At 40.3% G+C, this 13,587-nt stretch overlaps 1 protein-coding gene across 2 annotated transcripts in view; it reads left to right on the top strand.

The window, feature by feature from the left end:
• The first annotated feature begins 407 nt into the window (after positions 1–407).
• Positions 408–13,587, top strand: part of MMAA (metabolism of cobalamin associated A) — a 40,393-nt gene continuing 27,213 nt past the window's right edge. The window contains exons 1-2 of one of the 2 annotated variants that reach the window (XM_089670491.1): positions 408–499; positions 8,148–8,688. In XM_089670491.1, the coding sequence (XP_089526617.1) occupies positions 8,283–8,688 (406 nt within the window). In that variant the 5' untranslated portion in view covers positions 408–499; positions 8,148–8,282. Of the gene's footprint in view, positions 561–8,147; positions 8,689–13,587 lie in introns of both variants that reach the window. The other variant, XM_089670490.1, reaches the window with a different exon arrangement.

Here is a 13,587-nt window from a genome sequence, read left to right as displayed (position 1 = left end):
GCAAGCTGTCACAGCCGGGTGCTCACACTGAAGATGCCAGGGAGAGAAGACGGCCAGTGAAACCAGCCGTGGTGAGGACATCGCTGGACCCAGGGACAGGTGAGTGGCTGTATTTTAAAAGTCAGCAGCTAGTTTTTGTAGCTTCTTTTATTTATTTTTTTTCAGGTGCAACTCCGCTTTAAGAATACATACTTGAATGGAATTGTTTAAAACCAATGTTTAGTGTCACTTCCAGATGTGTACACATAAAAGCAATGTGGAAAGTACCAGTGTAATATGTATATTTTAATAAAGTTTTCTTTTCAGATTGTAGCAGAAGTCCCTCTCTCTTACAGCATGTTCTATCGCCACTCTGTAGTCACGTGATGAAAGACGTACCGACAACGTGAAGCTCGCTGCCTGAAAGCTGAGAGAACGAGAACGAGGCTTGGAACTTGGAAGCTGGCATTGAGATCGAGGCTTGGAGTGCAGGAGCAGGAAGGACTGACTGTTCAGAGAGGTATGAAGGAGAGAGCTGAAAGGATTACACTTCGGTGGAGAAGGAGGGAAATGCTGAGACGGTACTGTCATATTGCTGTATGAATACAAACATAAAACAGAAGAGAGGGGAGAGAGAATGATTCCAGCTCATTCAGGATATGCAGTTTACCATTTAATAAATGACTGGTGGTAACACAGATGGCTAGTTAAAGGGGAACTACACTGCATCTTAGCAGCACAAACCAAAAACACTATTTAAATGAGAAGTAGGGGTTTGTTTTTTGCCCAATTATACTTCCTATGTGGATGCAGCAACAGTCAGCTGATCGTTGAGTTCTCACAGCCGCACTGAGCAGAGAGCAGTGACTGACGGTCACTGCTCTCTGCTCCACTCCCTCCCCACAGGTCTGTGGAGGGGAATAAGCGGCTGGCTAAGGCAAGACAAGAGGCTGAGCAAGGTGCCGCTCCAGACTCTGGGGTGGATCCCGACTTTAAAGCGGAGTTCCACCCAAAAGTGGAAGCCTTCTCCCCCACTCCATTGCCATATTTGGCACTTTTTGGGGGGGGAGGGGGAAGCGGATACCTGGTTTTGACTGGTACCCTTTTCCACGTCTGGCTCAGTTAACCGCAGCGAAGTGAACCGGAATTTCGACCCCCTTCTTCCTCCCACAGCCTTTTGGGACACTTCACTGGCATGGAAACCAGGAAGTAACTGTAAATAAAGAGGGGGGGGGAACGTTTAACATGAATAAATATAATATACTTTCCCATCTATTAATGTTAATAGCAGAAGGATTACAAATAGTGTTGATTAACCTCTTCCCGTCCGGCCCATGTATATAAACGGCCGGACAGGAGCAGTGCAGGGGCGGGTGGCCGTTTATAAATGGCCTCCCCGCCCCCTGCTTGTGCGCACTCCCTGGGAGCGCGCAGCACTGCAATCCAGTGTCTGCTGTGTCCTTCAGACACAGTGGAACACCGATCGTTGTACGGAACCTCTGTGTAAGGTCCCGATCATGTGATCACTGATTGGCCAATCAGTGATCACATGCAGAGTAGTAAGCAAGATGTCACTTCTGACATCATTGCTTACTACGTGTGAAATCTGTGAATGATCAGATCACATGGTACAAGTCTATTCACAGCAGCCTTGTACCATGTGACAAGCTGTGACCAATCAAAGCTCACACAGTAGTTCTCAATGGCTGCAAGAATGCAGCCAGAGAGAAGGAGAAATTATTGCTTTTACAGCCTTTATGGGTGTAGATTGCTTTTACAGCCTTTATGGATGTAAAAGCAATCAGTGTAAAAAAAAATAAAAAAATCTTCATAACCACCTACAAGTAGTATAGTGTCACTATGGTGACAGTATATAAAATAAAAAAAACCCCATAAATAATAATATAAAAAAAAAAAAAAATGTAAAAAAAAAATTTAAAAGTTATAATTTTTGGTTATAAACTAATTTGGGTTTTTTTTTTGCTAAAAAGATAACTGAATACATTTTGGCCAATATTTATGAAGAAAGATTATTTATTTTCAAACTTTTATAAGAAAAACACTTTTTTTTCAAAATTTTTGGACTTTTTCATTTATATAGCAAAAAAAATAAAAATCCCACTGGTGAATAAATATCACCAAAGTAAATTTTATCTGTCTCAAAAAAATGGTAAAAAATCCATATGGGTACAGTGTTGCATGACTGCGTAATTGTCATTCAAAGTGTGATAGCGCTGGAAGCTGAAAATTGGCCTGGACAGGAAGGGGGTAAAAGTGTCCGGACTTGAAGTGGTTAAGAGAGTGAAGTTCCACTTTAAAGTGTATCCAACAGCAAATCTTTATTTATTTTGGATGAGATAGAAGGTTCAAACATAGAGAGGCACCGTTTAGGTGAGTGAAACAGGTCAATCCCAAGACCAATCGTATGGACAGGTGCCGGCTGGTTATGAATAAGCACTGAAGTTGTGTGAAACACGTTAAGGTCCTTGGAATCCTGTGTTACTGTCATTTGAAATAAAGACATTTTATTCAAGTATCATTTTGCAGAGTGCAGCCACCTCTTTCCTCTTCTTTGAGGAAGAAAGTGGTTAAAATTGCAGTTTTTTTTTAAAAAAAAAAATATGTGTCAAAGTACGGAGGTTTCCTTTAATTTCTTGTCCCGTTAACACAACAGGAAGTAGACAAAGGGGGTTGAGTTACTGAAGGCAAATAAACTGTGCACTTTGCAAGTGCAGTTGCCCCAGAGCTTAGTAAATGAGGTAAAGCTTCACTCTGCAAAGAATACCCAATCATGTGCAAGGAAAATTAAAACAAAACAAAACAAAAAAAAGCAGTATTTTTGCTTGCACATGATTGCATGATGGAAGTCAGTAGAGCTTCATCTCATTTACTTAGCTCTTGAACTAGCAAAAGTGCACAGTCCATTTACCTTTAGTAAATCAACCCCAAAGTTTCTTCAAATTGATGGAACCTCCTTTTTGGACAGTTGTCACCAGAACAGATGTCCCTACTGGAAACATGGCCCCTCTATGCCTCTTCTGGTGACAGCTCCAATGTTGGATTTCCTCTCACTTTTGGACCCAGTGACAGAGGTCAATAGGACAAATGAGGGGGCATCTCCCTAACAGGTAAATTAGAAGCAGTAAAAACTCCACAGAGGTTCTATCCTCTCACCAGTGTATCCAAAACAGTAGAAATGTTGGGGTTAGATTCCATTAACCTTTTAAGTCCCTGAGCCATGAATGTTTTTATTTTCAGAGATTTGTTAGTTCTGCAAAGATGGGGACAAAACAAATTTAACTTTGTAGCAGATTTGAAAGCATATACTTTCATTCCTTTCATTAGGATGAAATTGTGAAAGAAATGAACATGTACAGTGGGTACAAAAAGTCTACACACCCCTGTTGAAATGTCAGGTTTCTGTGATGTAAAAAATGAACAAAGATACATCATTTCCACCTTTAATGTGACCTATAAACTGTACAACTCAATTGAAAAACAAACTGAGATCTTTTTTTTTTTGGGGGGGGGTCGTAAACATGTAAAACTAAAATAATGTGGTTGCATAAGTGTGCACACTCTCTTATAACTGGTGATGTAGCTATGTTCAGAATTAAGCAATCACATTCAAAATCATGTTAAATAGGAGTCAGTACACACCTGCCATCATTTAAAGTGCCAGCTGTTCTAGTAGGTCTTTCCTGACATTTTCTTAGTCGTATCCTACAGCAAAAGCCATGGTCCGCAGAGAGCTTCCAAAGCATCAGAGGGATCTCATTGTTAAAAGGTATCAGTCAGGAGAAGGGTAGAATTTCAAAAGAATTTTAAAGGAATTAGATATACCATGGAACACACTGAAGACAGTCATCATCAAGTGGAGAAAATATGGTGCACAGTGACATTACTAAGCACTGGACGTCTCTCCAAAATTGGTAAAAAGACGAGAAGAAAACTGGTCTGGGAGACTGCCAAGAGGCCTACAGCAACATTAAAGGAGCTGCAGGAATGTCTGGCAAGTACTGGCTGTGTGGTACATGTGACAACAATCTCCTGTATTCTTCATATGTCTGGGCTATGGGGTAGAGTGGCAAGACGGAAGCCTTTTCTTACGAAGAAAAACATCCAAGCCCGGCTAAATTTTTCAAAAACACATCTAAGGTCTCCCAAAAGCATGTGGGAAAATGTGTTATGGTCTGATAAAACCAAGGTTGAACTTTCTGGTCATAATTCCAAAAGAACAACACTGTACATCACCAAAAGAACACCATACCTACAGTGAAGCATGGTGTTGGCAGCATCATGCTTTGGGGCTGTTTTTCTTCAGCTTGAACTGGGGCCTTAGTCAAGGTAGAGGGAATTATGAACAGTTCCAAATACCAGTCAGTATTGGCCCAAAACCTTCAGGCTTCTGCTAGAAAGCTGATTATGAAGAGGAACTTCATCTTTCAGCATGACAACGACACAAAGCATACATCCAAATCAGCAAAGGAATGGCTTCACCAGAAGAAGATTAAAGTTTTGGAATGGCCCAGCCAGAGCCCAGACCTGAATCCGATCGAAAATCTGTGGGGTGATCTGAAGAGGGCTGTGCACAGGAGATGTCCTCGCAATCTGACAGATTTGGAGTGTTTTTGCAAGGAAGAGTGGGCAAATATTGCCAAGTCAAGATGTGCCATGCTGATAGACTCATGCCCAAAAATACTGAGTGCTGTAATAAAATCAAAACGTGCTTCAAGAAAGTATTAGTTTAAGGGTGTGCACACTTATGCAACCATATTATGTTAGTTTTTTATTTTTACTTTCCTCAACCTAAAAGATTTCAGTTTGTTGTTCAACTGAGTTGTACAGTTTATAGGTCACACTAGAGGTGGAAAAAGTTCTGAAATGATTTATCTTTGTCTCATTTTTTTAACATCATAGAAACCTGACATTTTAACAGGGGCGTGTAGACTTTTTATATCTACTGTATTTTGCTGTAATTTTACCAAACGTATGTATAATTACCAACTTTTGTATAATTTGCAAAGTCTCAGATTATGTATATAATCATACAAATATAATCAGCACAGATTAAAGTGGACATTCACCCTATACCTAGTCTAGTGTCCTCGTGGCCTGCCTCCTCTCCCCTCCTTCGCATTAAATTGGATGCTTTTTATTTTAAGCATATGATGTGCTGCAAAGCAGCACTTCTGCAAATGTATGCATTTCCACATACATCTGTGCTAAAAACTTTGTCCAAAAACTTCCCTGGCATCACCATGGGAAATATCCCGCATGTACGCAGATGTGCCTGAAGGCCTCTGCCAGGAGCCAATAGCCAGGCAAGGCTCTTTGGCATATGTGCACAGGCGTCATAATGCTGGCGGCATCACTATCCCACCTCTTCACCTCGTCCAATCACAGAATGCTTTGCATTCATTCAGAAAATGCAAAGTATTCTCTGAATGGCACTTGTGCTGAGCAGCTGACCTCCTGTGTTGACAATGCATCAGGCCGACCACTCAGCATGGGACCCAGAAGCAAGCGGGGATCACTAGAGTGCTGGTTTCTTCTTCAGTGATTTCCAAGTTCCAGGAGTATTGGCCAGGTATGATATACACATTGTTCCAGGCTGGATCAATGTAACTATGTTAAAAAATACACTCACCGGCCCCTTTGTAGGTAAACCTGTTCAATTGCTTGGGAACACATATTGCTAATCAGCCATTCACATGGCAGAAACCTTTAAACATCTAGCTGTGGTGATGACGACTTTCTGAAGTTCAAACCGAGCAGCATAATGGATAAGAAAGGGGATTTAACTGACTTTGAAAGTGGCATGGTTGTTGGTGCAGAAAGGGCTGGTCTGAGTATTTAAAAAACTGCTGATCTACTGGTATTTATACATACAACCATCTCTAGAGTTTACAGAGAATGATCCAAAAAAGAGAAAATATCCAGTGAGCAGCAGTTGTGTGGACGAAAATGCCTTGTTGATTTCAGAGGTCAGAGGAAAATGAGCAGACTGGTGTGAGATGATAGAAAGGCAACAGTAACACATGTCAATATGGACCAAAATCTCTGAGGAATGTTTCCAACAGCTTGTTGAATCTATGCCATGAAGGATTAAGGCAGTTCTGAAGGCAAAAGAGGGTCCAACCTGGTACTAGCAAGGTGTACCTAATAAAGTGGGCGGTGAGTATATACCATGTCTGGAATTCTTCTTTAACCACCACATGTATGTGATTGGGTTCAAGTGGTTATATCGGGGTTATGGCTTCAGGTGTATGCCATAACTCTGATATTTTTTTTTTCAGCCCACATTGCATTTTCATCTAAAAGCAATCCTATCAGCTGAATAGCTGCTGGATTGCTTTTATAGGCGATGGGAGGGGACGCCTCACCTGCCGCCCACCAGTGCTTCTCTGGCTGACTGGGGAGCCTGGTATCTGATCTGGCAGTGCCACCAGGTTATCATAGAACTGGCTGCGGACCAGAAGGTCGTCTTTATGTTCTAGGGGACTGGAAGCGATGCCATGACATCACTTTTGATTCTGGCAGATGTAAACACTGCCTTTTTTGTTTTTTGTAAAGCATGAGTTCAATGCTTTGGGGTTTTTTTTCCATTTTTGTCTTATAGATGGAAAGAGAACCTGTCATCCCTTATTTCTATCACAAGTGATGTTTATATTTCTTGTGATAGGAATAAAAGGGATAAAAAAAAAAAATTAAAGGGACAGTGTAAAAAAAGTAAAATAAATAATAAAAAAAAAATGTTTTTTAAAGTGCCCCTGTCCCTTGTGCTCTTGCGCAGAAGCAAATGCATATGTAGATTGCACATGCATATGTAAATGGTGTTCGCTCTACACATGTGAGGTATAACCATTAATGTAATAGCGAGAGTAGTAATTCTAGCACTAGGCTTCCTCTGTAACTATAAACTGGTAACCTGTAAATATATTTAAAACATCAATAAAAAATAGTGCAGCGCTAAATGAATAATGAATGTCGTCTTCCAAACGCATGTGTATGATTGATGCATTTTGTGACGCAAATAATACTGAGAAATATTACTCAGAAAATGAGCATATAAAATTGAAATAAAAATAATACAAATATCTATGAGAAACATATAGTCATGACAAGTACAAAGATATAAAATGTCCAAAATTGTATAAACTTCTTAAAGCTGATGATATCTTCAAAAAACTTCTATATAGTCCCAGAATACTGATTCCATTTGGATGAATATATATAAACATATAGAATGCGCACTCACCGGAAGCGCTAATGAAAAGCGCATTGTATCATAAGCTCCTGGACATGCCCTGGTCCCTCAGGTATAATCAGGTGTGTAGCCGGGGATTGGGTGATCTTCCCAGTGATACTGAGAGTTGAAAGCCAGTGCCAATATTCAAACTTTTCCGGGCTGCTGGGATATTCACCGAAGATGGTACATTCACTGAAGATGGTACTTTTCTCATCAGCAGTTAGAGCAGTCTTGTGACTTCTATCAGTATCCAGCAGAGCACTGGGAAAAGCTTGTAGTAGTAGTTTTCATTCTTTCCTGATTGTCCTATGAGGCTGCATGACTCCTGACCCTCTGTTTGGACAGTGTTGAATGTCCCTGTGCTGATCATATGCACTCTCCCAAGAAAAAAAAAAAGTATCTAACAATGCACACCAAACTGAGCATGTGCAGCTTGCCCCCAAGGCTCTTTCTGCTCTCCAGACAGGATTTGTCTGATCCCCCGATTGAGAGCAATTTAATTTTATATTTAAAACGTCACCTATGGAAATTATTGTAAGTATTGTAGTTTGTTGCCAGCCCATGAGCACGCGCAGTTTTAAAGTGTGACATGTTTTTAATGCATTTAAAATTCATTAAAGTTTATTTTTTCCCAAAAATTGTGTTTGAAATTCTGCTGCATAAAAACCGTGTGACATAAAAAATTGCAATGACCACCATTTTATTCTCTAGGGCATCTACTACAACATATATAATGTTTGGGGATTCTAAGTAATTTTCTAACCAAAAAATGTTGATTTTTACTTGTAAACAAAAAGTGTCAGAATAGACCTGGCCGTTAAGTGGTTAAATATAAGTCCATGTGCATCCTAGATAAGTCTGGCTTGTTTTCATTCGCTGCTAAAGTAATTTGTTTTGTTTTTTGTTTTTTTTTCAGAAAATCCTTACACAAGATTTTCATGCATTGAAGGTTGAAGAAGGCACCAGTAATCTTTCACTGTAGCAATCATCAAACCCATTTCACTTTTCTTATTCGTCACGATTTGATGTGGTGACAATTTCTGTTGCAAACATGCGAACATTTCCTATTTTCCATCTTCGTAATGTAGCATGGACAGTTTCTACCATTTCTCATAGAAATGCTGCACTGCTACAAACATCCATACAAAAGCACAGAAATTACTTCTTTACATCACGAAAGATGGACTCCTGGCCTAGTAACAGAAGGAACTTGTGCATGGCAGCGCTGACCCAGCAAGAAGCAGAGCCTCTAGCAAAAAAAGAAGAGCGTCTGCTATATCGAATTTATGAGGGTTTGGTGGAAGGGCATCGAGCTTGCTTGGCAGAAGCCATAACACTGGTAGAGTCTACACATATGAGGAAAAGGCAAATTGCTCAAGTACTGCTGCAGAAGGTACTAACTCATCACCGAGAAAAGGAGCGCTCAAATAACGGAAAACCTCTAGCGTTTAGAATAGGTCAGTGTTGTATTCCCTGCTTACCGTGTCCAATGCATTAATGCAGTTTTTTGTTTTCTCTTGGGACAGCATGATTATTAACTTTTCTAACAAAAAGGGGACACACCATCTGAAGGGGAGATTGTTTAGAACCCTGGTGCCCAACCTGCTGCTCAAGGCCCATGTGCAACCCTTGAGTCCATCGATCAATAGTGGGAGCAGTGATATTTAAGACACTGTAATAACAGTGATCTCTAGCATTCTTGTTTAACATGTCCCTAGTCTCTGACTCTCTCTTGCCGCATGTCTCCAGCCACATCTGTAGAATGTCTGCTGTCTCTGACCATCTCCTGTGTATGCATTCTCTGAACAGTAGCATGTCTGTTGACTCTGACTGTCTCCTGTATGCCTGCAGGTTCTTTCTCCTGTAAAATGTTTGCAGTCTCTGACCGTCTACCGTAGCATGTCTTGTTTTTGTGTCCATCTCCTGCTGTATGCCTGCAGTCTTCTACAGTTTACTGTAGCATATCTGCAGTCTCTGGCCATGCTCTGTAGCTTGTCTGTAGCCTCTGACTATCTCCTGTAGAATGCATGCAGTCCCTAAACATTTCTGGTAGCATGTTTGAAGTCCCTGTTCATCTCATGTAGCATGTCTGCAGTCACTACACTTTTCCTTTAGCATGTGTGCAGTCTTTGACCATCTCCTGTTGCATGTTTACGGTCTCGCACTATCTCTTATAGCATGCACACAATCTTTGACTTTGTCTTGTAGCATGTCTGCAGTCTCTGATCATCTCATATAGCATGTCTGCAGTCTCTGATGATCTCATATAGCATGTCTGCAGTCTCTGATCATCTCATATAGCATGTCTGCAGTCTCTGATCATCTCATACCGTATGTCTGCAGTCTCTGACCATCTCATGTAGCAGTCTGCAGTCTCTGATCATCTCATATAGCATGTCTGCAGTCTCTGATCATCTCATACCGTATGTCTGCAGTCTCTGACCATCTCATGTAGCATGTCTGCAGTCTCTGACCATCTCATGTAGCATGTCTGCAGCCTTTGATCATCTCATACAGTATGTCTGAAGTCTCTGACTATGTCCTGTAGCTTGTTTGCAGTCTCTGATTATCTCACCTTGCATGTCTGCAGATTTGAATGCATTTCCTCCACTTTATATTGTTACCATGATGACCTCAGAGAACTTGGTTCTCAGCAATGCTAGTATTAGCAATCGCCAGCCATGAGCTTTGCCAGTACGTCCAGGCCTGCTAAATGAGAGTTGTGTGTGACAACCAAATTTATAATTATTTCACCTAAGAGCATGAATGGAAAATCTTTAAAGAAAAGGAATGCTCATATAAAGTATTTCTTCTTTGTCCAAGTCATAAAGTGACCACATGCAAGATCTATATGAAGATTTTGAGGGTCTCCCCTACCTGGTGTGATAAGGTCAGCTATATCAAGAAGGATGTTTCCACCATACTAGATTTTTTTTAAGCAGGCGTGGATAAGGGAGTCACCATATGCAATCTATGTGGTCTATACTCTATATTAAATATTTGTTGGACAAATTTGACATGCATTTATTTCTCTTGACTAATTCTGAACATGATTTCCTATGATCATCAGCTCCATCTAATGGCTATAATGTGTTGTTTACCTCACTCAGAAAAAATACTGTAATATAGCCACTAGATGGAGCTGACAAACATAGGAAATGACCTCATTATGCAAAATACCATCAAAATCGGTCTAGGATGGGTGAATGCTTGTCGCATTTATCCAACAAATGTTTATAAATCGACCCCTTAAAGTCTAGATGGTGTCTCCAGTTTTTAAACACCAAGCTGTAAGATGAACCCTCTTATTAAGTAGTTTATCTTAGTAAAAAAAAAATTATGTTTGAAAAAGTAAACAGTCTGAATGTTTGGGTCTCCACACAATAAACATCTCTTTTGTGTTAAATATTCCACTAAATCCCAGCACAGAGACCTGAGGAAAGACTGAGGATTTCATGTCACTATGTTTAAAGGACTTTTTAGAAAATTAACAATTTTTGACAACATGAGTAGGGGATGTTTGTAAGGAGGGAGAAGGAATTACTGGTAGTAGGGTTTCAAAGCTGTGTTAAACCCAGTGCTTGTTGTGTTAAAGGAAGTTGGAAAAAACAGACTTACTGGCAGGATCAACAGGTGAAAATAGGGAGAAAACGCCTTAAAAAGAAAACGAATGCAGCCGCCACAACTAAGAACTGGTAAGCTGCAACATATAACAAGTTTGTTTTGGGGTTTAACCCTTTTGCTGCGTCTGCCTTAAGGCTTATGCCTGTGGCATTGGCAGCATTTAGGCTCTATTCACACTTGTGTGGCTCCAAAGTCATGCAATTTCCATTGCAGCTTTGGAAGGCTGGGACTTGGATGCGACTTTGGCTGTTGCCTTTGTCTTTGACTGTTGCATAACTATTGTCTTGATAGCATTGAGATGCAACTTTCATGTGACTTTTGAGAGTTAAGGTAGTACAGGAACCATTTTAAAGTTGCTGCGACTTTAAGTCACATAGATTTGAACGGCATCTGTTGAATACATAGTTATGTGACTTTATGTGTCCAAAGTCACATGACAAATCACACTAGTGTAATTGGAGCCTTAAACGCACTCCTGGATGCCACAGTGTGTGTGTGTGTGTGTGTGTGTACATTGATAATTTCCACAGGCACTGGAACATAACATGAACATCCTGTCACTGATTCTCCATCTGCCAAATGAACCCAGAAGTGACATGAACTAAGTGGCTTCCTTGTTCAGAGCTGGCATTTTCCTGGCTGCTGTGACCCTGCTAATAGAGCACAGTCTGGGCTCAGTTTCAGTGGAGTGCCGAGAGACATCAGGAGGTCAAATAGGCCCCTGATACCTCATTAAAGAGAACCTATCACTGTAAATTTGATATCACATAGGGGACTATTTGTCCTTTATGTTGATAGTAATTAAGGTATACACCTGTAAAGGCTTTTAAATCATCATCTATGGACCACAGTTTTGAGTATTAATGTTTTTTACCATTTTACAAGAATGACAAATTTTAAGGTTTGACATGTTGGGAATCCTTTCATTGAGCACCACCTCATCTTCCATATTATCCCAAGAAGCATGGGTAATATTTTGTGTGCACTAAAATTGACTTTATATCATGTAACATAAAAAATTGCAACTTACCAGCATTTTATTGTCAAGGGTCTCTGCTTTCAGAAAATATATAGCATTTAAGGGTTTTACTTATCACTCAGGCCTCTAAAGCATGTATTTTAACATGTATGCAAGAAAAAAATAAATAAATTGCAGCAAAAGGGTTAAGGCTAAAGCTGGGTTTTAAGGGTCAAGTTCACCTTTTGTAACATATTATATGTTGCACCCTTATTGAAGATGTACTATGTTGCTTTTGAGCAGCTGACACCCCCCCTCCCCTCCAATTACCCCCTTGACAGCAGGTGGGGAATCCTCTCCTTACATCCGCAGTCACATTGTCACATCTGTTTTCACATATTCATTCACAGAGTTCTGTGAATGAATGAACTACAAGTCATGCTTTAACTGACACAGGGCTTGTAGTTCTCAATTTATCCTGTTCTTCAGTAAGTGACTGCCCACATGGAGGTACGGTCTGACAGCTGTACTGAGAGTCTGCAGGAGCCTGACATTGCACCCATGATTCACTGACCGTCAGTGCAACGCTTTGCAGGCTTCAATGCAAATAAATAAATGCACTTTTTTTTTTAATCTGCAAAATCATTTAATATTTTTCTACAAAAGGTAAACTTTTAAAGGGTAACTCCACTTTTGTGAGGAAAAAAATAGCAAGTAAAAGAAAAATAATACAGCATACAGCCACCACCATGCAACAAGTTTTCATCAAGGATGTCTCTTTACATTGCTGCATTCATTTTTCCTTCGATCCTGACTAGTCTCCCAGTTCCTGCCGCTGCAAAACATCCCCCAGCATGATGCTGCCACCACCATGCTTCACTGTAGGGATGGTATTGGCAAGGTGGTGAGCGATGCCTGGTTTCCTCCAGACATGACGCTTGACTTTCAGGCCAAAAAGTTCAATCTTTGTTTCATCAGACAAGAGTGTTTTGTTTCTCATGGTCTGAGAGTCCCTCAGGTGCCTTTTGGCAAACTCCAGGCAGGCCTGGAGGTGGACTCCAATCAAGTTGTGGAAACATCTCAAGGATGATCAATGGGAACAGGATGTACCAGAGCTCAGTTTTGAGTGTCATGGCAAAGGCTGTAAATACTTATGTACATGTTTTTTTTCCTCCGTTTTTTATTTGTAATAAATTGCATAGAATTCAAAACTAACTTCTTTCACATTGTCATTATGGGGTATTGTTTGTAGAATGTTGAGGAAAAAAATGAATTTAATCCATTTTGGAATAAGGCTGTAACATAAAATGTGGCAAAAGTTAAGCGCTGTGAATACTTTCTGGATGCACTGTATTCAATTGCAGCACATGTCATATTGTAAGTGAATGTTATTAAAAATGATCTTTCCTTTTTCAATTTGCAGCGCTGTAAAATGCAATGCAATATGGCTACCTGAAGGCGTTCTGTACACAGATGGTGCACAGGACGCCCTCAGAAATGTCATTTCCTGCTTGTGTGATTGGCTTACTGATTTTCCCAGAAGTCTGAACTAAGATACAACTGAGATTTTCGGCATCCCTTTCAACAAAAATATCATTTTTGGTGAGATACTCCTGAAGGGAAAACATGTCTAAAGGTATGCAGACCCTTCAATTTTCCTCATTAGAGCCCTGCAAGTGCAGCAGCTGATTGTTGATTATGAAATCACACCCATACAGATTCATTCTGCTCATGGACAAAGAATAACAAAAGGTAGGACTCTGCAACAAAGTTT

This window comes from Staurois parvus, unplaced genomic scaffold (assembly GCF_062004578.1).
Source record: "Staurois parvus isolate SC_StPar_1 unplaced genomic scaffold, SC_StPar_1.0 ptg000090l, whole genome shotgun sequence".
Lineage (NCBI taxonomy): Eukaryota > Metazoa > Chordata > Amphibia > Anura > Ranidae > Staurois > Staurois parvus.
This window is presented reverse-complemented; position numbering and strand designations above follow the sequence as displayed.